The sequence below is a fragment of the Penicillium pulvis genome (genome assembly GCF_028828015.1).
Source record: "Penicillium pulvis strain IBT 33274 chromosome Unknown contig_1_segment0_segment0, whole genome shotgun sequence".
Lineage (NCBI taxonomy): Eukaryota > Fungi > Ascomycota > Eurotiomycetes > Eurotiales > Aspergillaceae > Penicillium > Penicillium pulvis.
This window is the reverse complement of record NW_026643074.1, coordinates 3,434,430-3,460,496: the sequence shown is the minus strand read 5'-3', so window position 1 is coordinate 3,460,496 and position 26,067 is coordinate 3,434,430. Positions and strand designations below refer to the sequence as shown.

The following is a 26,067-nucleotide window of genomic DNA, read 5'->3' as shown; positions in this document are numbered from 1 at the left end:
CTCTTATTCCAAGTCAACACCTCCCTCACCACTCACCTACCTTCTCGGCTCAAAGCCCTAACACTCTCTTGCATCTGATGACATTCATTCCATCTCTGCCTGTTACCATTATCACGGAATTTTTGTTGCTATTGCTATACCCTGTCGCATCGATACCCCCTGTTTTATCTGCCGTGTATCATTGTCGTTTTCTTTGTACTAGCTCTCGGATGGCCATTTGTAACTGGCAGGGTATTTCATTTCATTTCATCTCGTTTTTGCGTCTCATTTTACGGACATGGGAATCATATCTGGAATTCATCGGTTTCGGCGGACACAGCCCACCATCGCATCTGCGGGAGTCACACACAACACATACTGGGAAATTCATCGTGGCTGGATCACCGGCGCATCATCACATTTTCATATTCGGGCATCTTGCAGCATTCAGCGGGATAGGAACAGGAAAGGACACGACAGGAGTCGGTCCCCATTCGCATTTCGGTTGGATCCTGGAGGCGCCGATATGTGGCTAGCCTTGCTTTTTGCTTTTTGGGTTTTTCGCTTGTGCTTTATATCCTATCTTTCCAAATGGAAGAGATTACCTCCGTCTTATATTTGTCGTTCTTTCGACAATTTCGTAAAGACTGTGGGTGTGGTATTTATATCCACTTGCATTCTTTTGGGTCTTTCCGGATTTTACCTTGATTGTTTTAATAGATGACGCGCTGGGTCGCATGGATTACTTTGCCTTATATTCCGGTCTCTTTTTCAATATTTGCATTCAAAGGCCACTTCATTGATAGATCAATCTCATCACTCATAATTTATGAACTTGTTCTCTACTTTCGACTCTTGCTTACTTTTCTCAAAATGTATGAGCACCACGGCAGTTTGTTCCCTGCTCTTGTTGATTTATGTCCCATGGTGGGAATGGCTACCTATCTCCAAAGTATCTTTACCTTGGCAGTGAAGATGGAGAGGCTCCCTGCACTCTGTAGCTTCCGACTTGATCCAATGGGTTATAGACTGTGGTCTTCAGCAACACCTTAGATCTATGTGAAAGCTCCGATGCTACTAGATTGGTCTCACTCTGTTTAAATGCCAAATACCTAGACTTTCCATATTCTGTGAGGACGAAATAATGCTGAGGAAATGCAGGTTTATGGTGCAGCCCACGTCTAGCTGGCCCACGTCTTAAATAAAACGACGAGCGATAAAGAAAGAACAGGTCTATAGTAATGCATGTTTTGATGCACATTCGTTCCCAGTGACAGATTATATGGTCTATATCTCAGATCTCCGAATTCTTAGTACGAACGGTTTTCTTTAAGAACTCCACCCTCCCTACCCACCATCTTTTCTCTTTAAATTTCGTATCACGCGTCGAAGTAAAAGATAACATTTATGCTTGAGCCTGATCCCATTCCCCTTCTCTCTTTTTGTTCGTTCTTTTCTATTCACTCGAACAAACCAATTCTTGACATTCATTCACTTCAACGCGCTCCTTTAGCTATCCATCTCGCGAAGATGTGTCTCAAGATGCCTCCTCTGTTCCTTCTGACTGTACTCTTTACCTTCTTCCTGCTACTCGGCATGAGCTTCGCGAATGTAGAGGCCTGTGGAGTTGCTCATGTCACCGTCACCGAGCTCATCGTCACAGAGCTCATCCATAATCCAACTGAAGCCACCAGCCTGCACGTTGAGCCCACCAATACGTTGGCGATTCCGCTCAATGAAAATGGAGATCCAGCCGGCCACTGTACTGTTCATGGCATTTCTCACCAATGTGGCCATACTGCTGACTTGGGCCACTATCCAAATTCTACTACCACCCAAATGATGCCAATGACTGGAGTCGCGTCTTCGGCTTCGGAGTCTGAGGCCTCTGGTTCAAAAGTTGGTAGCCACTTGACCACGTTTATCACTCACGAGGTATCTGCTCCGATAAATGTGGGTCATGGCACATCTTCGACTTCGACTTCGACTTCCTCGGCTTCGGGTGTGGGCAGCCCCTTGACTACTTTTGTCACTCACCAAAGGTCTGCTTCGACCAAGGTGGGCCATTCTATTTCTTCGATTTCGACTTCTTCGGCTACTCATGTTGGAACATCCGTCTCATCCTCCGTTCCCGGTGAGACACAGGCATCGGCAAGCTCAGCTCCATCCTCGAGAACGAAGACTTCAGCTACTGCCGAACCATATGTGTCTGCACCTGCAGGATACCCGTACGGAGGCAGCTACTCCGACAAAGTCCTGTACACGCACAACGTACATCGAGCGAATCACAGCGTGCCTAACCTGGGCTGGAATCAAAGCCTGGCGAATGCCGCACATGCATGGGCAATTACATGCCAGTTCCGACACAATACGTCAGTAATTTGATTTCATGTTTCGTACTAAACTTTTCTCTCTCATCCCGCTAACGTTTCCTGTCTCTGTTTTAGTGCCATGCTCCCGGGCGGATATGGACAGAACCTAGCCGGCAGTGCCCCCACAGCCAGTGTCGCACAACACATTTCCGAATTCTGGTACAATGACGAGCTCAGGAGCTTTGATCCTTACTATGGACAAGGGACTCCTGGTGGAGATTTCTCGACATATGGTCACTTCACGCAGGTTGTTTGGAAGGATACTACAAAAGTGGGATGTGCTACAGTTGACTGCCGGGGCTCTGCTCTTGGAATGTGGTATACTGTTTGCAACTATTTTCCCCCTGGTAAGCCATTCTATAATTAAGTGTATATGATGGATTTATATATGCTAATGCAAATTAGGCAACGTCCTTGGCAGGTTTGATCGCAGTGTGATGCGCCCTAATGGGTGGCAGACTAACTCTGATGGAACATCGGATCTCATTAAAGCCAACTACTGGTACTGAGCTATCCTGATGGACTGGGATGCTTTGGGAAAGTCCTAAGATATGGGTGAGGGACAAATGATTGATATTGATTTCAAGCCATATTGTATTTTATGTACTATTAGCCAGCTACCTTGAAAAGGGTCCTTTTGCAATGACATAGATTTTATTGTTTCATGAAGATTGTAGGCCTTAGCCTTCAGGTGTATCGAGAACCTGTGAGGCGGAGACCTCGTGTGACCGAGCTAAACCTGAATTACTCCCCGCAAACCGCATTTCCTTGAGTCACATCACGAACATGACTAACATACGACGTCAAGCCCACATATTTGAGCTAAGCCACGAGAAAAGCTTCAAACTGGCTACAGAGAATTAATCAATAGGTGTGAAGTACAAGTACATTTGAAAATAAACAAGTCGATGACCATTTTCAAGTGCTGTTCATATTACGAACCTGAACTCAGGCCCCACACGATTCTTCAAACAACCATCGCACTAATGGAACATACACCAGTATACTTCTGGAAACGAGAAAGCGAAAATGGGGCTTTAGGACAATGGTATCCATCGCCCTTTGTTTGGAAACATAGAATTGAGACGTTCAATTAAGCCAATGCAGAGCAGTGAGTGTCTTCACCAGCACCACCCATTTTCTATATGCGTCATCAATATGATATTAAGTCCATTCACTTTGAATACATGATGCATCGAAAAAACGTCCGCCATGCGGCAAAAGCATAAAGCACATAGCACAATATGATATCGAATTCCGAACGTGCCATCTTCCAGCCAAGGGGTTCTCTAAGATGCAGTCCCTTCCAACCCACCTCGTTACTATACTCATACGTTGTTTTTCCACCTATCATGCCATGACAAGACCGAATATTTGGACCCCAAACATTCCGCCTTCAACACGTGACGCAACAAGCGCATGACGACCTTGGAAAATTATAGCAGTATGATTCGTTATCGTCAAGCTAGCCCGTACGGGCGACATGCGGGGGAGGGGGCGGCCCGACACGACTGGCGCTGACATCTTCAAGCAACACTCAGCACTCTGCTATATGATCGCTTCCAAAACCTTCATTTTTGCTTATGTCACTCGAGGCATCGCGGCTGAATAAACGGCATTCATTAAGCAAGAGCATAGGGAGATATGGAGTCTACAGTGTCCTTGAGCGGCCATTCTGAGCCACTGAGAATCCTTTCTCTTGGTAAGACTTCTGTCCAAACACGAAGATCCGCTAACATACTTATAGATGGGGGCGGGATTCGCGGAATCTCAAGTCTGCTCATTTTGGAGAAGATAATGGAGAAAATCCGTGACGTTAAGCACCTTGACCGCGTCCCACGACCGTGTGACCACTTTGACTTGATCGGAGGCACAAGCACTGGAGGGTGAATACGATGGCCCCACATACCGAAATCACTTTCTAATGACATAAAAGAATCATCGCCATCATGCTCGGTCGGCTAGGAATGACTGTGGATGATACGGGCCTACCGGAAGGTTGCGCAACAGGCGTTTACTCCTAAACGGACCTCTATTCTCCCAGCGTCGCCCCGTGGAGCTTTCTCCGCCCAGGCGCTAGAGGAAGCCATTAAACAGACAGTTCGAGAATTCTGTACAGATGGGGAATGCGTGGCCCGTCGGCGCCAAGGCTCCCCGACAACTGAAACATGTCCACATTCTAATTTGGCCTTCCGTGACCAGGCTTGCACGAAAACGTAGGCCTATCGATGAAGATTTAATGCAGGATACAGAATATTAGCAGCTGATAGATTATAGGGTGGCTCTTGCAATCACAAAGTCCAACGTCGACGCGAAACCGACGCTCTTCGAGACATACGATACATCGGCTGACTTGGATGAATGCACCATATGGCAGGTAGCGCGTGCAACTTCAGCTGCAACTACGTTCTTCAAGCCGATTAAAGTTGGTCGGGATGCAGTCGAGTTCATTGATGCTGGTTTCGGGTATAATAATCCCTGTGATGAGCTCATCAAGGAAGCTCGGCGGGTGTTTCCTGGTCACCAAGAGCTACAGGTTTTGAGTCTTGGTACCGGCCTTGGAGATGTTGTCAATATCAAGGATACCCGAATATCAATCATAGATGCTCTGAAGAAGATGGCCACATCATCAAAGAAGGTTGCCACCAGCCTGGACGACCGATTCGGTGATAGTGGCCAGTACTTTCGGTTTAATGTGGATCGTGGCCTCGAGGATATCACATTGTCAGATTGGGAGAAAGCAAGCACAATATCCGCGCATACCCGCAACTATCTTTCTGAGCGGACTAGAGCGATCGAGAAGTTTGTTGATGTTTCTACGCGGGCGAGTGCTTTGTCGGCAGATAGGTCTGGCATCGAACCGGCCAAAGCTGACATATCCAAAATTCAGCCAGCAAGTAAGTTGGGCCCAATCTCGGATCCGTACGATAGCACCCGCGGGTGATTATAGTGAATTACATAGCTGTTAGTGTGATGATAATGATCGCTTCGGGGTTACCACTTGCTGATATATGTCACTAGACAGCCGTTCCCAGGGCCACTATGTCATCCCTCTTATAGCGAATCACCACTTTACTGGACGTGTGGACACACTGAACTCGCTCAAAAATCGAATCTTTATCCAAAAAGAAAACCATAAAATGGCGCTGTTTGGACTTGGGGGTGTTGGCAAAACCCAAGTCGCTCTGCAGCTTGCGTACTGGGCCAAAAAACATGTGCGAGGACATTCTATCTTTTGGGTTGCCGCGCTGAGCGAAGGAAGCTTCAAGCAGGCCTACTCTGAAATCGTCAGACAGCTTGGCATTCATAAAGCTACAGATGACGAAACAGTCCTGGAGTTGGTGCAGCGGTACCTGAGCTCGGAGGCGGCTGGACCATGGCTTTTGATTGTGGATAATGCGGACGATCTGGACCTACTTTTTGGTAGTGCCGATAATTCAGGTGGGCTCTACGCGTATTTGCCCGTCAGCCGAAGCGGCGTGATGCTGCTGACCACTCGCTCGCGAGAGGTTGCTGTGTCATTCGCGGAACGGAACATAATCGAAATCCAGAAAATGATGCCAGCGGAGGCTACGGCTTTTGTCGAGAAAGTAGTGGATAAAGGTTTGCTCTGCGATCGACAGACAACAACACAATTACTCGAGGAACTCAATATGCTACCCTTGGCTATCACGCAGGCGGCTGCCTATATGAACAGGAACGACATCTCGACTTCACGATACCTTGAATTAATGCATGGTACCGAACATGATAGGATAGGCTTGATGAGCAGGCATTTTCACGACCACACTCGATACCCCGATGCTGTTGCCACGACGTGGCTGATCTCCTTCAACAGGATAAGAGAATCTGACGCCGCTGCTGCTGAATTACTAGCGTTTATATCATTCATTGAACCGAAAGCAATTCCGAGAACGCTCTTCCCGCCTTTGGATTCTGAAGAGCAAATGGAATTCGCAATTGGCACTTTATGCGGTTATGCATTCATGACCAAACGAGATGATGGCAAAGTGTTTGACATGCACAGTCTAGTGCAGTTAGCGACGCGATTATGGGTAAATCAAGAAGGAGATACGCAACGAATACTGAAGAACACGACACACCATATTGCAGTGGCTTTCCCACTAAATGATTGGTCAAATCGTGATTCATGGAGAGCATACCTACCGCACGCTCTTACGCTTCTCTGGAAGAATGAGGTACACGACATAGAGGAGAGGTATGAGCTATGCTACAAGGTAGGCATGTGTCTCCTAGAAGATGGGCGGACGAAAGACGCCATTCGCTGTTTCAAAGAAGACTTAAGCTGGAAGGAAAGATGTTGTGATAATGAGCACCCACTGCGACTGAGAGCACAGCATGAATTAGCACGAGCATATCAAGCGGACGGCCAGATCAAGAGTGCAGTGGATCTACTCGAGCATGTGGTTGCGATACGACAGGAAGTTCTAGCTGAAGAGAACATCTCTCGACTGAATTCCCAGCATGAGCTTGCACGAGCATATCAAGCGGACGGTCAGATGAAGAGAGCAATGGAGCTACTGGAGTACGTAGTCGCAGTTCGCGAGAGAATACTGGCCGAAAACCATAAATATCGACTTTCATCTCAGCATGAACTCGCACGGGCGTATCACGTGGACGGCCAGATCAAGAGAGCAGTGAAGCTGCTGGAGTATGTAGTCACAGTCCGCAAGAGAACAATCGCTGAAGACCATCCTGATCTACTACTTTCTCAGCAAGTACTCGCGACTGTATATCATTCGGACGGCCAAAACAAGATGGCAGTAAAGCTTCTTGAGCATGTGGTCGCAGTACGACAGAACACATACGATAAAGAACATCCCTCCCAATTGGCATCCCAGCATCAACTCGCGGGAGTTTATCAAGCGGATGGCCAAATCCAAAAAGCTCTAGGACTGCTAGAATACGTCGTTACAGTGCGAGAGAGAACACTTGCTGAGAGTCATCCCTCGCGACTGGCATCGCAGCATGTCCTCGCAAGGGCATATCAAGCGGACGGCCAGCTCAAGAAAGCAGTGGAACTACTCGAGCATGTGGTCGCAGTACGCGAGAGAACGCTTGCCGAAGGGCATCCTGATCGACTAGCATCGCAACATGTCCTCGCAATAGCATATCAAGCGGACGGCCAGATCAAGAAAGCAGTGGGACTACTCGAGCATGTGGTCGCGGTACGCGAGAGAACGCTTGCCGAAGGGCATCCTGATCATTTAGCATCGCAGCATGTCCTCGCCGCAGCATATGAAGTGGATTGTCATATGATGAAGGCGGGTGAGCTGCTCGAGCAGGGAGTCGCAATACGAAAAAACGGAACTGGCGGGGAGAGCGCCTCTCGGTTTGCAAAAGCTCCAGAAGACGCTGCATATAGAGCTGCGATAGACTCTGTCTATATTACATTTGGAGGTCAGAACAGTGGTCTTCAGATTGGTATGAACAACGGGCCTATTGGCGTGGTGGGGTTCAAGCGACAATCATAGGGTGAGCCAGGTTCTCTCCGTGCTACTTCTAGTATAATTGTCTAGTCAATTTTATCGCCTGATTGCAAGAAAGCTTTTTGTGAAGAATTCTGTTACAATAAGACCGGGCCATTCTTGAGCTTTTGGATCAAAAGACTTGGGCTTACTAGAAAAATAGAGAGACTTGAAGGGTTGGAGTAGAATACTGATTCCTGGTTCCCACTTCCAGGATATCCACACACAGGTTGACGCTTGCCTCAATGGGAAACACCATCAGGTTGATATTAGGGTACCCAAAACCCCCACCCCCAACTCGTCTGGTTCGTGCTAGCTCGGATCGTTCAGTCATGACCCGAGCCTCTCATGGTATCTCTAGTGCCCTGGGAGATTTTATGAAAAGTTGGACACACATGACATGGGCCCCATTAATGATGCCACAAAATTCCCGCATTCGAAAATTGGGTTGGGGTTTGAGGATCCACCGATGTTGTGAGAAGAAATCCACTACTGCAGCTAGATTATACGTCAGTGGGTACACATACATACTACAAGTGAAGGAATTTCAACTGATGTTGCAAAGGACAGGCTTGCACCGGGGCAGTCAGCCTCAAGTCCTGAATCGCATTCAAATATCGTCTCATCATAATGTTCGAAGCAGTGAGCTTCGATATTATACATCAAAATCCAGCTCTCGCCGGTGATGTAAAGTGGGGAATCAATCATGATAAATACACAAATCCAAAATAAACGCTCCCAATATCCCAAAATATCTACATATTAGATTTTCTTCGAAGCAGAACTCAGCCCCTTCTGGTCATCAGACGGGAGCGAATCTGAGATAGATCTCCTCTCCCCGTAGTTGGATGTGCGGTCTCCATCCATCACCTCCTGTCCGTAGGCAACGGACACATCCTCGTAATCGATGTCAACTTCATGCCACTTATCACTGGTTGCAGGGATAGGGAAGAAATAACAGAGGATCCAGTACATGCCACCAGAAACAATGACGCCAGAGAAGTAGTTGATATTGTAGATGTACTGAGCACCAACGGGGACTTTAGGACCGACTTGGCCAACGAATCCGACGATGTTGATTAGGATGCCGCTGAAGTAAGCGGCGTAGGCGCGCCAGGAGAAGCCATAGGTGTAGTAGTATGGGTCTGTCTTGCGGGCGCTGTAGAGGCCTTTGATGTCTAGGAAACCACGGCGAACAAAGTAGTAATCGCAGATCATAGGTCCCGCAATGGCAGACAGGAAGAGAGAGTAGGCGGATAGATAGGTAGTGAACTCGCTAGAGCCGGTGACAAGTTTCCACTGTAAATGATTGTTAGATGTTTTCTTTATGATGGATTTGGTTTCTAATAAAGACATACCGGGCACATTGCCAAACTGATACCTGCACAGATATAACTGCCTCGTCGAATGTTCAGGTACCGAGGCATCAATGCTGTCAGATCGGTTCCGGCGGAAACGGAATTGGCGGAGATGTTGGTTCCCAACTGGGCCAGGGTGAATCCCAGGGCGATGATGAAAATACCGAAGCGCTGTCCAGAGCTTGCTCCTTCCAGGAACATGCCTAGAAGAGTAAGAGGGTTCCAAACTTGGGTGCCGTAGATCACCGTCGCGGATGAAGATACGATGATACCAATGAATGATGTGATTCCAAAACCGATGGGAATAGTCAAAAGCTGAGACCACAACGCATCTTTCGGCGTACGAGCGAATCGGGAGAAATCAGGATCGTTCATAATGAGGGCTGCAAAGTTTCCAATGCAGGTCATAATACCCGTGACGACTTGCCATGCCAGGGTACTTCCGTGGACCGTGTTGGGCTGGTGGATAATAGGACCAATGCCGTTTGCCCTTGAAATGGCCCAGGCAAAGAATGCGATAGCAGCAATTGGCGAGTAAATTGCCTTGACGGTGAACAAGTGGCGCACCTGGTGCACAGGGAACCACAGAGCCGGAAGAGAACACAGCCAGAAGAGGAAGAAGCTGACGAAGCCCTGGGTTGTGACGCCGGCGCTGGCAGGGATTGAGTTGGGCAGATTCTTATAGCTAGGCCAAATAGCCGTAATCATCACAGTCACACACTCGCCTGCATATATTGTTAGATAATGTGGCGGATATGGGAGAAAAAAATCGCATACCTCCAATGTAACCCTGCACACCATACCAGATAATCGCCATCACCACTCGATTGATCACCGGCCAGAAAGAACCCCAAATTCCAAAGGATGCTCGGACGGTGACTGGAAATGATGTATGATAGACAGCACCAATGCGACCGGTCAAACAGACAAAACCCGCGGCGAAAAAATATCCAACCCAGACACAAATCCATGCCTGCCACCACGAAAGACCTGCGATGATCATTGAGGACGAAATCATCCATGTGTTCTGGATATGTCCTGTTAGAGATATTTCGATATTGGATCGAGGGATCGAGGACTCACGATGTTCAGCGAGTCCGCAATCCAAAATGCGATATAGTTTAACCAAGTCCATTGGCGGCGTTCGGGTTCAACTATAGCAAAAAAATAAAGATCCAGGTTAGTTCACCTTTTTTTAAAACGCCCGAGGACAGAAAAAAAGAAACATAGAGGGCATTGATAGTAAGGCGATCTTACCTGGTCGTAAATCATCATTGGTTAACATCAACTGGGCATTAGTGAGCCCTGGCTCATGAGCCACAGAAAGTTTATCGAGACCCCATCTAATCTTGTCCATAATGCCAGATTATCTGCAAATATGCAAAAAGAATGAACCCGGTGTATGACCTGGGGTAGGATTAAGGAGAGAGAAAAAAGTGATGACCTAGAAACCATGTGGCAGGAGGCCTATGATATAATGAGTTCCAACATCCAAGATGTTGCATCCTTGTATGATAAGGGTGGGCTGCGAATGGTCCCATCGGGATAATCATCGACACGCGGACCCGCCACAAACGATATGATTCCCCAGAATCGGCCTGGGGCCGGGGTTTGAGCACCGAGGCGTGTGTGCCTATCATTTTCAATTACGCCGATTGTCTAAAAGACCAACGTTATCAATGATAAGCGGGTGCAAACGGGGGATCCACTTTCTCCGCAAGCCACCACGCCCGTTGCTGATTGGTCGATGGCCTATCTAATCATGGGGAATGAAAGATTAGTTAAAAAGTGGATTCTTCATTGACTCGATGCCATCGAGTAATAGCTTTGGTCACGTGGTCTTCGATAGAGAAGGAACGGAGTGGTTCATTTTGATATTGTCCCACCATCATCCCACCTATGACCGAAGTATTACGGATTTTGCTTCATCGTTCCATATGCGCTTTACGTTCTAACACGTGCAACACTCGAGCACAATCTCAGAATTCGGAAAACAGGATCCATTGAACTAACACATATAAAAGCTCAAACGGCCAAACGACAAAGAAAAAAACGCCTTCAATGCCGAAGCAGTGGACGCTGACCGACTGGTCACAATACTGGATATCGGTCTAGGATTTTTGTTATCTCTAAAGAACCCCGGCACCGATCTCCCGTCTTCTGTACAGTATCGTACACGATGGGGAACACATTGGCAACCGTTTACCGGCGCAGAGCGTCAGTGATGGACGAGCCACCGCGGCGGAAAGAAGCTATATGGTGAGTTAGCTGATCTGGACGTTAAAGACGTTTTGCCAAGCTTCCAAAGCTCCCCAGAAATAGCACTGTCACTCTTCAAGCAGTCGGGTGGATCCTGCGTGCAGCTTTTAAAGCTAGGAATCGACTTGGCAGCGGCATCCCAGCTGAAGCTTGTAGAAGCCATAACCACCTCCCACAAGATCTGACAGTACCAGTCCTTGGATGGACAACCTCGCGCAACTAAACCAAAGCAATTGTAGAGGTAAACATACCATCAGACTCCTCCCAGGCACGACCGGCACCGAAACCAAGACCAACCCAAGCGGGCCAAGCTCTCCGCTTGAACAGGAGCACTGAGAAGACAACACCGAAGGAGAGGCCGAGGGAAGACTTGATGATCATTGAAGAGATGGCACGGTCCCACTATACATTTGCAGTTCAAGAATTAGCCCATGTTTCCGAATTAAAGCTTCCAAGAGCATTTATTGTCTATGTCTCCAGCGTGCAATAAGACTGCATGGAGGTAGCAGGTTCCAGAAGTGTAGATACCTTCTCGTTAAGCAAAGCCTCACTGACGGGCTTGGTGGCCCGCGCGACCGACCGGGACTCGCTGGAATCGGCCATTGTGAAAAATCTGAAAAACGATACGTTAGTTTCGAACCAAATTTCTCGCTTCGACCAGCATAAGTACGTACGTAGAATTGAGAAGGGCAATTGAAGAGAGTAGATGGGGTCGAAAGAGAAGAGTGCAAGGAGTCGGGAGTTCACGAGGAAGATCGGGTCGAAGGCGGTGGGGAATTTCGCCGCGGTTTTTTTTCCGTTGGACATTCTTTTTTGTTTCTCGAGTATACCAACCCCTCCAGTCCATCGGTTCGGTTTCACGATGCCTTCACTCGTGGAGGTAAGCTCTACCGTCTTTCAACATATGATTCAACGCTCCTTGGTACTAACACATGGTGTTTTAGCGCCCGCGATCGTCGCAAGAGGCGCTCCTCCGCCTCGAAAAAGGCAGCGCTTCTCCGAGCACCCAATTACACGAAGCGGCACAGATCTTAGGATTGGATCTTTCGTTGTGCGAAAGTCACCCAGAGACACACCGAAATGACAAAATCCTAATCAAGGCTACTCCAAAGGAGGAGTGGGTGTTGCGATGGTTGCTGAAGAGACTGAGAACGGGAAAGAACTATCGCGTCGATCCTGCGTCATTCCTGCTACTACGACAGCTGATCGACTTGATCTCACCAAAAAACATGGCGACAATTATGAAGGAACAGAAATTTTTGTCGATCATTTGCGAGACGATTGCGGACTTGGAGACCGACATTCATGCGACAGTGGGAAGTGGCTTATCGAGCTTGGATTCGGACTCGACGCTGTCCGGCCCTTCCTCCGCAGATGAGCCACATGGGACTCAGGGCATGAAACGGAAGAGGGGCAGTGCAGACAATGACCCGGATGCTATGGATATCGACAGCCCTCCGCAGAACCCCGCCTCGTGCTTCCTTGCATTCATCCGCGCACTGGACTGCTTGCACGGAGTGGTGGCCCTCGCTCAGCGAACAATTGGCACCGATGAGATTGCCAACTCCCATCTTAAGCTAGCTTTGCGAGGTGACCCCGATGTGGTTGCTTTATTGCTGGGTAGGGCATTCCAGCTGGCTTCTGTAGCCATTGCCCAATTTACTCAAGCAGCCAAAACAACCGATCTTCAACACTTGCTTTACGTGTTCCCAGCAATGCTCGAGCTATGGGAGTCGAGGTCTCTTCACCACGATGATAATGATAACAAAATAAGCAATGACTGCTTTGCGAAATCCAGTTTCTCCCATGCTCTCAGGCTTCAGTTCAGCTTGAGAAAGGTGAACCTCGATACGGATGAGAGAGCATACCTCCTGCATGCTGTTGAAAGAATCACTGCCCTTCATGTGCTACTCCCAGCGCGGGCAGCGTTCTTTGAGCGAGGGGGTTCTGGCATCGATTACTCGCAGGAAGAACCAGACTGGAGTGCGGTTCAGCCAGTGACTGCCGCGTTACGGCCAATCATCCGCGAGCAATCGAGCCTTCAGGGTACCGAGACATCCGAGAATGGATCCTTCCACGCCCTTTGGCAGTCAATTGAGCTTCTTCCAGAGCTGTTTGATAATGCTGTACGAGCCGTTCCAAGAGACGATTTCAGACGCCAAACCCATGAGGCTCCGTGGTTGGAGACTTTGTTTGTGGCCGTGGCAGAGCTGGCATATTCTACATCTCAGGAAGATGATCCCGACAACTTTTCTTCCCGCTTTGTCTCCGTACTAGAGCAGCTCCTTCGGGTGGCTCTCGAACGCAATGTTGGCCTATCTCTTCACACTATTCTCACGCACGCGAGCTACACCGGTTTGCTTGAAGAGGGCTTAGAGAAGGTCCAGTGGACTGTCACCGCTCTGGTAATCAGCCTTGGTGTCGATGTCTTTTTACCAAATTCCGGACTTCGCGATTCCCGCAAGTTCCTGGACGCTTTACTTGGCAAGATCCTTCTCGAATGGCGCAGTGATGTTCCCAGCAAGCCTGAGAGCTACGATATCATTAAAAATGATATTGCGCTCCCGTTGCTGCGTGGTTTCGCAGCTGCAAGAGATCTGCCATTTTTCTTGGAGGTGTGGCACAATCAACTAGTCGTTATCGAGGAAGCTCGTGCTCAAGATAAGAGTTTACCCTTGTTCTCAGTCTGGGAGGACGATGATTTGTGCAATACGTTCAGTGAAGTGATCCGAACGACTCTCAGTGGTTCAATTCTGACAACTCTTATGCAAACCGCTGCGGTGGAGACTAGGGCTGAAGATGGCAAGGTCTCCAGCTCTCCTCAGTCATATGCAAAGATTGTCGTCATGGAGGCTAGCTCGCGCGGAAAGGCACTTCAGTTCACCGACTCAGAGAAGACAATGTCCCACATTTTGGAAACATTGACGTCCACTCTCTCTTCAAAGCAAAGCTTGCACTGGCGCTGGCGCTTGTGGCGGTTTATGCGCAATATTCTGCAGAACAACATTCATTCGCCCGATAATGCCCTAGCACAAGCGGCACAGTCCCTTGTGGTTGCTGCTTCGAAGACCGTGCATCGTAACCATAGAAACCTGACCAAGGCGCCTCTTGCCCCACTGGAATCTTGGGAAGCGTACAGATTTGCCTTGGTTTCCGTGAAAGGCAAACTCAAGGAAGAGCAGCTGGAGGCTTTCAACACCATCTCCCAGGATATCACAAGCCTCGTCACCTCTGTTTCACGTGAGGATGCTCAGGAATCGATGAAGGCACCCTGGAACGGCCGGATAGACACCCTCAACACTGCCACTACTTTGGCTTTGGCTTATATTCTTGCTCTTGTCAGGGTTCCCGAGGTCTGGGAACGCATCTCAACCGATCACCGATCGCGTCTTTTCCAGCAACTTCTTGCTCTGGCTGCAGCCCAGTACCATTCTACCTCGTTGCCGCTTGAGGCTGTGGCTGATGATGCTCGGTTCCTACAGGCATGGGCGAGCATCGTATGCCACGAGTATCTGCTCAGCGTACCATGCCTTGTGCCTGATCTGGCACTTCTCCTTAACGAACGCATCGAGAAAGATTCTTCTGATCGTCGTATCTATGTCGATAGTTTGCAAAGGATTCCAACTGCCTTGATCACTCGCGGTTTGAGAACTGCTATCCTGGACAAGCTCAACGATGTGTTGGTCCAGCAGGACAGCATCCCCGAGGTTACTCTTGGGATATTAACTATGATGGCGAAGTTGGCCGCCATGCCGAAGTGCGATGCCAACGTCACTGGCGAATGGGAACCAATCTGGACTGCTGCCCGGTCCATCTCCCTTGAAGGCACTGAGCTGGATCTTCAGATCATGAAGTCATTCCGAAGCCTGTACCGTGCAATCCTTGCCAAGCTGCTCGTTCTCGCCAAGGAAGATCAGTCTGAGACTTTTAAGAAGTTGTTTGCCAGAGTCTCCAAACAGGCCTCTAAATTGCGACAGATTGATCGTGACTCCATGCCCTGCTTCCTCTTGCGTCTGACTTTGTCGGAGCTCTGGGTTCACCGCGCGAAGTTGCAAAAAGCCATCTCTGAAAACGAGCTTGCTTCTTGTCGCGAGCGTGTCTTCGGTCTGGTGCTGGCGGATATGAAGTCTGTCAAGGATCGATGCAGAAAGCAAAAGTTAGAAGAAACCATCACCCTTATCAAAACCATTGATGCTCTAGAGGACTTCGAGGACCTTGCAACAAACCACATTGAAGTGGAAAAGTTCCTGTCCAAGATCGAGCATTACATGGAGATGTCGGTTGACTCAGAACCGTCTCGGTTGATCCGCCGTCGTCTTCTAGCCACCAAGGGCCCCGAGAGAAGCATCACCGAGCCGGTCCTGCAGTGCGCCGAGACCATCACACTCCAGTCTCTCTATGCCGAAGACCAACAGCTGTTCATCCGAGCTACCACCGAGCGTTTCCGTTCCATGACCACTGCTAGAGTCACTCAATCGATCCGTGAAGTCCGCGAGCTTGGTTTGACTGGCAACAATGCCGGGTACCGCATCCTCGTGATCTACCTCGCTGTCATCTCACTCCCATCAGTGGACGACAAGGATAGCGACGTCGCACGCGAACTGTCTCTTCTTTCCGCAGATCTAGCGGAAGCCATGACGCACAGCACCTCAATTGAGCAGTTCTGCTTCGCAGTCGAGAGTCTCGCCCTCCTCCTCCGCGTGCACACCCGCGCTCTTGCCCAATGTAACATCGACGCAATCCTAGCCGCAATCGCTTCGTCTGCCTCAAAGGTCGGTCCGCGCATCTCTCCGCAATACGCGCCTACAATCTTCACCCGTCTCTGCCGGCTGATGGGTATCGTCCTGGGTCTCCAGCGTCTCAAGGTTGGCGGTCGTTTCCATCTAGTCGTCCCGGCCATGCAGCGTCTACTATCCTGCCTATTCGCGCGCTCCCGGAAACGCTCTCGCTCAGCCCACTTCCCATCCTCCCTCTCTCAACCCTTCTGGCTCGCTCCCCTCGAAGCCTCGCACACATCCTCCTACACCCGTCTCCTCACAACCCTCAGCGACCCCACTACGTCCGCTGTGCTCAGATCCCAAGCTGGTGCTTCGCGTGACGCTCTCAATGATGAGACCAAAAAGGCAAAGCGTATTGCTGGCCAGCACTTGCAATATGTCGTGATGGAGTATGCGCAGTGCTCGCTTCGTGGATCTCTGTTGCCGGATGTCAAGGCTGCTTTGATGCCGGGTATGTATGCGGCTCTGGACGTGATGTCTAAGGAGTCGTTGCGTGCGCTCAATGCTGGACTTGATGTTTCCGGACGGGCTATCTTCAAGTCTCTCTATGACGACTATGTTAGATTTGGAAAGTGGAATAAGGCATAATTGTATTTTTGTTTTCTTTGGTTCTGCATTATCCGGTGTATCGACTTTTTTCTACTTGAAGAGGGTTTTCACATTTCTCTTCTGTACAACATTTTTCTACCCAGACTTATGATATCCCCGAATGCATATGATTGTTCTGAAGTTTATATACAAGTAGAGTCACGTCAAACACCATTAAGCTTACTGGGTACTTGTACAGATCAATTATTATAGGATGTGCTACCACACCATAATAGCCCCCGACTGATATGTACTGGTATTAGATGTGCAAACATTCGCACGCGAATTGGTTTGGAAGGAAAATAAATGTAAGAATAAAATAAATGCATAAAAGCTAAATTGTAACGGTAGATGTGTCAGATAAGCATGAACACATTTAAGCATCGTTAGGAGATTGGTCTAAATAGGTGGGTATCAATAGCTAATTGGTCGTAAATCCGTGAAATCGTGAAAATGGGTGCATAGCTTGCCATCCATATTAGACGGAAACTATACACCCAGATATTTCTAGATCAGATCATTGGGTGTGAAAATTGCGCGGACTCAAGCAGGGCACTGAGACGTTTTCCAAGACTGGAAATCGGGAGCCTGTGGAGCCATCAGAGGTTGGGACAGCCATTCCATGACATTGTGTCTGGGACCCTGTAGTATTGGCGCTAGATGTTTCGGGCAAGGGCGCATCCAGAGAAATACCGTTGTGACCGCTGTGCGTGACGCACCCAAAGCAGGTGCAGTCGTTGCCGCATTGACAGCTCCCTGTAACGTCAGAGCAGGCTGAGGGTATTCCAACGGGGTATTGCAGAGTCAGATAGTCTGATGTTTGCATCAGCTGATTGCCTGCCGGTAGAGGAGACGCGTATCCGCTAGGTACAGCCGAGTTGAGATCTGAGTACTCATGTTGATTTATGCTTTGGTGGATGTGATGGTCCATGGGATGCATAAATTGTTCAAAAGTCATCGGAGTGCTGTGCAATGGATGGGGAGTTCTCCAGGGTTCCGTCATGGGTTCGGTTGATATTTCATCCCTGTCAAAGGACAGCATGGCACTCATCTCTTGAACATGCCGGCGAGTTGTATTATTGTAGGGGTGAGTGGCACAGCCTAGACACTGACATTCATCTCCACATTCGCACTCGAGACAGCTGCCAGGAGTTGCTGCCGGTGCCGGAGCATAGGCATTCTGAGCGGCAAACGGAGACATGGAGCTTTCGGAAATATGAAGGCGATTCATGGAGTGCAAATATGACGCAGAAGGGATATTTGGCGTGAAACCATTCACGTACTGTTGGACTGGGGTCGGTTGCATGCCGAAAGGCTGCATAGGCGATGCCTGCGTTGGGGGCATTGAACTTTGCCACGGGTAACCCATATAAGGCAAGTTGTTCTCATCCAAAACAGGATGCTGGGTTTGGCTAGACATTTGCGGAGTCGAGGGATTCGGTGCTGAGGGAGCATTTGTCTTTCCACCGCAACATGACCTTCCACTGCTCGGGGCAACAGGTGGAGGCGAGGGTGTTTCATTGAGGTTTGGAGAACGTTTGTCATTCAGACCATGCTGGTGCTGAGGAAGGCCAGCAAGGTATTTAGGGGCCCCATCCTCCAACTTTAACTTGTCCGGCATGGCTTCTAGGGCCTTTGCTATGTTCTCCGGTGCCGCTTGGATATGGCTCTGCCTCCTTGTAGACTTCTGAATTTTGCCCGGTGCCGGCGATGTAGCTTGCGGTACGGCGGGAGTAGATTCATCTGAATCGTTTGGAGTAGCAGGTACTGTATAGACCGGTCGGCACACACAGCCAGAACCTAGTGACAGTGTCAATGTGGTCCCATGCTAAGAGTTGAAATTTCTTACCTCTGGGAATCCGCACCACTACGAACCATGTCTTTACACAGCCGCAATTACCTTGGGGATGCGGACACTTTGATAAGGGTCGCCCAGCCTTAGGCACTCTTGCCATCACCCGCTCGAAATGCATACATTTGGAGGATCGATGGCCACGAACGCAAGGTTCACTATAATTCGAATCAAATTAACACAGATCCATTTTTATTCCCAATTCTTCTTTTCCTACCAGGACCACTTGTTTCCTTCTTCGTCGAGCGGCATTTTCGAAGGCGGGTGTATGGTTCAAAAAGTTGGGATCTGACCGTATGAGCCTGTGATGACGGATCGATATCGCGCAAAGCGACGCAGGCGCCGCGTTATCGATGTGGAATTCTGCGCTTTCGGTATAGGTGGAGAGGTTGATGGCTTCCGTTACAGTACGTTTATTCGTGGCGACCTGGTATTGATCCCATATGCGATGGGGTCGAAACGGTTTTTGGAGATTGAGCGGGGTTAAAATGCGGCGGGAGATCTTTCGGGCGGAACAGACCGGGGGGTCGAGGTCATCGGTGACGATACCTCGACAAGACTTGTAAAATTGTAAGCAAGTAACAATATGCAAATTGACGCGCAAGTACAGATGGGACCGAAAATCGGAAGGAAAGAGTGTCCGAGGTCAAGATCGTCGCAAGTGACAGGTACCTGAAGAAAGGGCTCGACAAAAAACGTGATGCGTAACGTGATTCGTTGCGGGGGGATTACTAATCCCCCTTGGATTCGCCGCGGCCTTGGATTTGAAGCTACAGTATTATGATTGGTTTCAGACACCAACTACACAATGCCTCCGGCTACTGAGGCTGTACAGCCTGAAAACAAAACTCCATCCTTCTTTACCGTTCCTACTCCCATCAAAGCTCTTTTTGACAAGTTCCCCTTGGCTACTTATCCTGCAAATGACATTCCGCAACGTTCTCCGTTCCGCCGGCAAGAGAACCAGTTGTTTGTCTTCAGTGAGCCTGCCAATGCGCGCCATGGTCGCCCGTCCTTTAATCCCCAATGTCTCAAATGGCAGGTGTGTTGCGATCCTTGCCCCTAAGGCTTCCACTTTATACTGATCTCTGGTCTGGTTATAGGCGTACCTGAAATTTCTCGGAGTTGATTTCGAGATTACGCCGTCCAACAACCATGCATCACCAACTGGATCATTGCCTTTCCTCCTTCCATCTCTTCCCACCAATGCACCGGAAGCCATCCCTTCACACAAACTCCAGAAATGGGCCATTGAGCAAGTCCACTGCGAAGAGGAGCAGCAATTAAACCTCCGCTTTGAAGTCTATGCCTCTCTCCTGGACCACCGGATACGAAATGCATGGGTACGTACTGGCATTTTCCTTTGCGATCATTGCACCCCAACCACCCTAGTCCTATCGATAATGCAGCTGCTAACATCATATTCCCAACAGCTGTACACGCTTTACCTCGATAGTGAGAACTTCAATGCCGTCGCCCGCCGGCTCTACGTGATTCCGGCAAGCACAAACACCCTCGTCCGCACCACCCTCGGATTCCAGCTCCAGACAGCCGCCCGCGATGAACTCCTCAAGTCATCATCATACGTTGATGCTGCAGAGCTGGAAGCTGATGCAGCCAGCGCATTCCAGGCCCTATCTGCCCTACTCGGCGAAGATGACCACTTCTTTGCCCGGCCGAATCCCGGCCTATTTGACGCCAGCGTATTCGCCTACACACATTTGATTCTCGACGAGGGAATGGGTTGGAAGCGGAATCGACTGGCAACGCTGCTCCGAGAGCACACCAACCTTGTACAACACCGTGAAAGACTTTTGCGCTTTTTCTAGACTTGTTTTATTATCTACTACCCAGGATCCGGCGACCAAAAGTGTCTGAAATAATATCTCCTCTGATCACCGCCATCTATGTTCATTTTTGATATGTCCCGCTATGCTATACCTTCTTAAAGCATACTCCAAACCATACTTTGACCCCAACCCACTTCTTCGCCCGCGCGCCCAGCACTTCTCCCAGGTTCTCATCCACCGCTCTCTCTAAAATACCAGCGTCTCCACCTTCGACCAAATTTGCTACTTGGAATCCTGCCGCTTTGGCTGCGTCTAGCACCTCCGGAATAGAGTGACAATAGCTCGTAGGCCGGATCTTAACCCCAGTCTGCGGATCCGTAAACCCAGCCTGACTGATCGCCCCCATCTCCGCATGCATATTCGTCACGAGAAAATACGCCCCAGATTTCATAACCGCTGACGCATTTTCAAAGAACTCTTTCAAAGGAAGATGTTCCAGTACAAGTGTAGAAATGATTCCGTCTGCGCCAGACCCTTGTAGGGAAGTAGGCAGCATCGCATTTGGAACCGGGTTGAGAAGATCGAAAACATCCAGTGAAACTGGTATATCCGGTCCGTCAGAACCAGTAGCAGATTGAATCGCAGTTCTCGCAACCTCCAGCATTCCCGGCGAAGCATCGACTCCTACAACTTCAGCTTGCGCAGCGAAGGCCGCCGGGCTGATTCTTTGTGTAGATATAGCTTTCAATAGCTGGATGGTGTTTCTGCCTGTTCCACATCCCAGATCTACTATCTTGAGCTGCTGATCCGATGCCTGTGTTTGGAATTGTGTATTCACATGCTCTAGGAACCGGGGGAGAAGCCCGTGCATTTCGATCGTATCGAGCTTTTGAAGGAAGTTTCCATCTGTATCGTACACCTATAAGAAACATTAGACCTATGCTTATTAGAATGTAGCTACCTGCGTGGGTGAAGACTTACCTCTGCCCATTTATCGTATGCCTCTACGGTACCGATATACTCGACTGGCTGATTTTTCTCAGTGTTGAGCTTCTCAGCTAGCATTTCTTGAATAGTCTTTGACATATTGTGCAGTGTTTTGATGTTCCAATGCTCTAATCAAACGTTCTTGTTTTGCGCATTGGGGAAAAGCGGATGCATATACTACGAGCTCCGCCCCGCACCTCGGTTCAGATAGAGAAGATCCCGACGTTGAGTCATTTCGAGTCACCACAAATCAGAGATGACTCAATTAAGGTTTCTACCTAGTACCTACCTAGTACCTAGTTCTGATCTCAGAACCTTCGTTTACGCACAGCGTCTATTAAAATTCCTTACATCGCTAGTTACCATCGCAGGGATGTTGGCAAAGCAACAAACTTAACCCTTGAAAATATGTCTCCTTGGAAACGAATACATAGTCCCCTTGTAAACAAGGCCTAAGCCACTGATTTCCTTTGATATTTACAAAATAATTACAGAATAATACACAAGATAAAGGTCTGATTATTTGTTTCATAAAATTGGTGAAGTTCTAGCTGATTGGAAATAGAAACAAAAAAATTCGTACACGATCATGCCGCCATCATAGACAGGGTAAGGAAAACGAGACACAAAGGTCTGGGGGATTGACACAATTCCAGAATTGGAGAAGGATGAAAAGAAGACGAGACGAAAGAGGTAAAAAAGTATCAAAAGTTGAAAGAACACTGTGGGGCAACATCTGTCGAGTCAAATCAAATATCCAGGGTTCGGGATATAACATCAAGTCTTGTCCACATAACCACGCCGTACCGGACGGAACGTAAAGCTCGTGAAGAATCGAGAAAAGCAGGCTTGAAGAAGAAAGAAGAGGGCTCAAGAATGAAGAAGGCAATAAAAGAAGAGGAAAGATAGAGGGAAGATCGCATTGGTGTTCGTCATCGCCAGCGGTCTAGTAAACCGTAGCTCCGAATGGAGCCGTCTCCTTGAGGTCCTCCACCAGGTCCTCAACATTGTTCAAATAACGACCCAGCAGCGCCTGTTTTTCATCCGTTGTCCGTGTATCCCGTAACATCTTAGCTCCGCCCGCAGAGGTATGTGAGCTTTGCGACATAGGGCGATTCGAGATCTTACTCGGACTGCGCTGCAGGCCGGGCGGGGGACTGACGCTCGCGCCACGTCCCAGAATCGGAGTCTCGGGCATAAGGTAGAAGTACAAGAACTCGACCAGCTTGAGCTTGACTTCGCGCGAGGTAGCGCGCTGTTTAAACAGGGATGTCACGGTGAGAAGGCCATCAAGGTCTTCGAAAGTGCGCGTATTAGCCGGACAGTCCAGTAAGGCGGTGACGAGGGTGAGTAGTGTTGCGGACTGAATGGCTGGGCAGTTGATTGGGTCGAGGAGGTCTAGGAGGAGGTTCATGTAGATTTCGCGGGCGAAGAGTGTGCGGGATGGTGGGTGGAGGAGAAGAGCGCCTTGGATTAGGTCTAAGGTGCACACAATGAGCATATCATTTGTGCCGTTGCTTCCGCGGCCGAGGAGGTGTTCGAGGCAGGAAACTAGGCGCATTGCGACTGTAGCGGGTTGTTAGTTGTTGATATTTGATATTGAGGCATGAATTTTCATAACACCATGGGGATGGACCCATGGGATCAAAATTTGCATCAAAACTTTAAAAACGCACCATTCCATTGAAAGCCATCTTGAATTTTAAAAAATTCGCGAAAGGCTGGGTCATCGTGTAGTTCGGATAGTGCCTTTGGTACCGGTTGTGATTCCGTGGCCAAGTAAGATCTTCTCCGATCGGATGTGGATTTCGGCTTTGAGAGGCAGATTTGGGCCAAGAGGCCCTCAACCTGACGCAAGCCCTTGCGGATCTTGCTGGGCTCGTATGAGGAGAGGTAATCGAATGAGTGAGCCAGTAGATTCTCCATGAGTGTGAGGATAGATGATGTGAAGGTGCAGAGAGAAGTGGAAAAAAAAATAAAAAAGAAAGAAAGAGGCTCAGCTCTTAACAAAAACAAAAGTCAGCTCAGCTGAGAACATCTAGAAAATTAGATTTGCAAGTGGCCCGTGTCGATGAGGTCAGTCGGCACGGCAGGTAAATAAAGGGTGGTTGGGAGCCGTTGCCCCGGACGACCCACTATATATTGGTTCCTGATCTTCCATCATCAGTTGAAGGTTATTTCTCTGACACTCTAAAACCGGTTTTGAGATCTGGGGTTGGCTATTCTTGTTTTTCACCCTAACCTCCCTTCGTCTAGCCCCTACTCTGATCTCATTGACCTATATGGAAAAAGAAAAAAAAAATCGTTGCCATAGCACGAGGTTCAACGGTCCTTGCAGGACAACAATATGTTGAGCTTAGTATTGTTTAACGCCAGGGCACTGGTTTAACTATTGTTCTCCCCACTTGCTGCGCGGGGACTGGCAATGTGATATGTCGACTCATCACACTTGTGACATGTCTCTTTGTCCTAGTGATAAGCATCCATGGATTTTCGTCGAGCAGCCGCCGGGTGCGGCCCGATTAGGTTTAGCGTAGTCGCCCGATCCCACCTGGACTCTGGCGATATTCTAGATTTCCTCGATAGCTTTAACTCTGAGAGTCAAAGAATGAATGTATCAAAGAACAACTCGAGACATAAGAAGGCGAGAGTGACATGAGTTATCTTTTCGTCTGTGCCTAAATAGGCTGCTACTTTTGTTGAATTCACTGTCCATCTGCACCCCTCATTTTTACTTATCTAACCCCTCCAACCTCTTCCCCTCACTACGTCAGTGACTCCAAATCGTCCGAGATGGCCTCCAACATGAATTTCGAACCCCCATCCTCCATCCCACCGCGGACCAGCTCTGCAAACGCTACAAATGGCCCGACAAGCCCATCGGGCAAGTCGAAGCACCGCCGCAACAAGTCCAGCGTGGATGGCACCAAATACAAGCATGGCACCTGGTCCCCGAAAAACGAGGAGATCCTCATGGGTCCCTACGACTACCTCCAAGCTCACCCAGGCAAGGACGTTCGCCGCGCCATGATCGAAGCTTTTAACTCCTGGCTCCAGGTCCCACCAGCCAGCCTAGCGATCATCACCCGCGTCGTAGCCATGTTACACACGGCCTCACTGCTGTTAGTTCGACCCCGGGACCCGGAAACCCAAATCGCACTGGCAACTTACCTCAAGCATCTGACTGACATGTACTACCCCAGGATCGACGACGTCGAAGACAACTCAGTCCTCCGCCGCGGCATCCCCGTTGCACACAACATCTTCGGCACAGCGCAGACCATCAACAGCGCAAACTACGTCTACTTCCTCGCGCTGCAAGAGGTCCAAAAACTCAATAACCCCGCCGCGATCAACATCTTCGTGAACGAGCTCTTGAATCTTCACCGCGGTCAGGGGATGGACCTCTTCTGGCGTGATACGCTGAATTGCCCGACGGAGGACGAGTACCTTGAGATGGTGGGCAACAAGACGGGCGGACTGTTCCGACTTGCGGTGAAGTTGATGCAAGCGGAGAGCGCGACGGGTAAGGACTGTGTCAGCCTCGTGAATGTCTTAGGCCTTATCTTTCAGATCTGTGATGACTATTTGAATCTCCGCAACACAACGTACACGCAAAATAAGGGCATGTGCGAAGATCTGACGGAGGGCAAATTCTCGTTCCCAATTATCCACAGTATTCGTTCGAATCCGGGGAGTCACCAGCTTATTAGTATTTTGAAGCAGAAGACCACTGACGAAGAGGTTAAGCGATATGCTGTTCAGTACATGGAGAGTACGGGCAGTTTTGATCATTGTCGCAATGTTGTTAAGGGATATCGGGAACAGGCGTTGCTGTTGATTGATGAAATTGATGCTACCCCGAATACCAATGGGGCTGGTGATGGAAGTCTGGTGCGGGCGGTTCTGAATAAGATTGTGAATTCTACTCTGGAGAGCACATGATCTACTTGGTGAGTGGTCTTTTTGCTTTGGATCCCTTAGCAATGTTGAAGAATCTACGATGTTATGATAATACCAGAACTGTCTCCTTCGAGACATAGCATTGAATTGATGTACTTGAATGGATAGTTCAAAGTCGTATTGCATGAGCCTATTTCGTTGACTTGTTCTATCTACACCATCTCAAGCAGTAATCTGGACGAGGTTCTATGTATACGGTGCCTATGAATAGATTAGATGGATCATGGGGGAAGTAGCTGTGCATGAGCATAATTTCAAAGCGATTGAATTCCGGCAGGTTTGAAAGGTGGTATGGGAACGGGCAGGAACATGCAGGGTTTCTTCAGTTTCTCCACGGTAGATCACTATACGTACCGTGTATGAACCCTCCCTTCTATTCCTCACCTCGAGTATATAAGTGGAATCGGCCAGGATCCATCTTCACATAGACAAAGAATGGCTAGATGCTGTTGAGAGATGCCATTCTCTACTCAATGAGAAACTTCTTCAACCGCAGTGAGAGCTTTTCTTACTCCATCCAGTAGTTTCTCCGCGTAACCCACACCGACCCTGATGTGCACGATGTGTCGCGGGACTCCATTTGCCTCGGCCAAGTCCAAATTCCGGAAGGGGGCTAATTGTGCGTATGGAACTGCGAGAGTGAAACATGCGC

At 48.9% G+C, this 26,067-nt stretch overlaps 10 protein-coding genes across 10 annotated transcripts; 5 read left to right on the top strand and 5 right to left on the bottom strand.

Moving 5' to 3' along the window:
- Positions 1-1,521: 1,521 nt before the first annotated feature.
- Positions 1,522-2,860, top strand: N7503_004263 (PR-1-like protein; the record flags this gene model as incomplete). Its single annotated transcript, XM_057063810.1, has 3 exons — positions 1,522-2,351; positions 2,427-2,698; positions 2,757-2,860. The coding sequence occupies 3 exons, from the start codon at positions 1,522-1,524 to the stop codon at positions 2,858-2,860; spliced, it is 1,206 nt and encodes a 401-aa protein (XP_056924725.1).
- Positions 2,861-3,995: 1,135 nt separating this feature from the next.
- Positions 3,996-7,846, top strand: N7503_004262 (uncharacterized protein; the record flags this gene model as incomplete). The annotated part of the gene is made up of 6 exons (XM_057063809.1): positions 3,996-4,053; positions 4,099-4,237; positions 4,288-4,349; positions 4,396-4,567; positions 4,629-5,248; positions 5,373-7,846. 6 exons carry the CDS (start codon positions 3,996-3,998, stop codon positions 7,844-7,846), a joined length of 3,525 nt encoding a protein of 1,174 aa, XP_056924724.1.
- Positions 7,847-8,602: 756 nt separating this feature from the next.
- Positions 8,603-10,555, bottom strand: N7503_004261 (nucleobase cation symporter-1 family protein; the record flags this gene model as incomplete). Its single annotated transcript, XM_057063808.1, has 5 exons — positions 8,603-9,139; positions 9,199-9,923; positions 9,976-10,225; positions 10,282-10,352; positions 10,456-10,555. The coding sequence occupies 5 exons, from the start codon at positions 10,553-10,555 to the stop codon at positions 8,603-8,605; spliced, it is 1,683 nt and encodes a 560-aa protein (XP_056924723.1).
- Positions 10,556-11,151: 596 nt separating this feature from the next.
- N7503_004260 (MICOS complex subunit MIC10) lies at positions 11,152-12,166 on the bottom strand. Its single transcript, XM_057063807.1, has 4 exons — positions 12,132-12,166; positions 11,986-12,070; positions 11,709-11,859; positions 11,152-11,450 (listed from the first exon to the last, which is right to left on the bottom strand). Exons 2-4 carry the CDS (start codon positions 12,058-12,060, stop codon positions 11,401-11,403), a joined length of 276 nt encoding a protein of 91 aa, XP_056924722.1. The 5' UTR covers positions 12,061-12,070; positions 12,132-12,166; the 3' UTR covers positions 11,152-11,400.
- A 132-nt stretch (positions 12,167-12,298) lies between these two features.
- Positions 12,299-16,823, top strand: N7503_004259 (ribosome biogenesis protein URB2; the record flags this gene model as incomplete). Its single annotated transcript, XM_057063806.1, has 2 exons — positions 12,299-12,337; positions 12,402-16,823. Exons 1-2 carry the CDS (start codon positions 12,320-12,322, stop codon positions 16,821-16,823), a joined length of 4,440 nt encoding a protein of 1,479 aa, XP_056924721.1. The 5' UTR covers positions 12,299-12,319.
- Positions 16,824-17,340: 517 nt separating this feature from the next.
- Positions 17,341-18,927, bottom strand: N7503_004258 (copper fist DNA-binding domain-containing protein; the record flags this gene model as incomplete). Its single annotated transcript, XM_057063805.1, has 3 exons — positions 17,341-18,623; positions 18,673-18,833; positions 18,893-18,927. The coding sequence occupies 3 exons, from the start codon at positions 18,925-18,927 to the stop codon at positions 17,341-17,343; spliced, it is 1,479 nt and encodes a 492-aa protein (XP_056924720.1).
- Positions 18,928-19,483: 556 nt separating this feature from the next.
- N7503_004257 (putative mitochondrial outer membrane protein (Sam35)) lies at positions 19,484-20,504 on the top strand (the record flags this gene model as incomplete). The annotated part of the gene is made up of 3 exons (XM_057063804.1): positions 19,484-19,717; positions 19,779-20,018; positions 20,109-20,504. 3 exons carry the CDS (start codon positions 19,484-19,486, stop codon positions 20,502-20,504), a joined length of 870 nt encoding a protein of 289 aa, XP_056924719.1.
- A 106-nt stretch (positions 20,505-20,610) lies between these two features.
- Positions 20,611-21,551, bottom strand: N7503_004256 (class I SAM-dependent DNA methyltransferase; the record flags this gene model as incomplete). The annotated part of the gene is made up of 2 exons (XM_057063803.1): positions 20,611-21,384; positions 21,447-21,551. 2 exons carry the CDS (start codon positions 21,549-21,551, stop codon positions 20,611-20,613), a joined length of 879 nt encoding a protein of 292 aa, XP_056924718.1.
- An 847-nt stretch (positions 21,552-22,398) lies between these two features.
- On the bottom strand, positions 22,399-23,378 carry N7503_004255 (cell division control protein 14; the record flags this gene model as incomplete). Its single annotated transcript, XM_057063802.1, has 2 exons — positions 22,399-23,018; positions 23,129-23,378. The coding sequence occupies 2 exons, from the start codon at positions 23,376-23,378 to the stop codon at positions 22,399-22,401; spliced, it is 870 nt and encodes a 289-aa protein (XP_056924717.1).
- An 867-nt stretch (positions 23,379-24,245) lies between these two features.
- N7503_004254 (FPP/GGPP synthase family protein) lies at positions 24,246-25,397 on the top strand (the record flags this gene model as incomplete). Its single annotated transcript, XM_057063801.1, has 1 exon — positions 24,246-25,397. The coding sequence occupies one exon, from the start codon at positions 24,246-24,248 to the stop codon at positions 25,395-25,397; it is 1,152 nt and encodes a 383-aa protein (XP_056924716.1).
- Between the last annotated feature and the right edge of the window lie 670 nt (positions 25,398-26,067).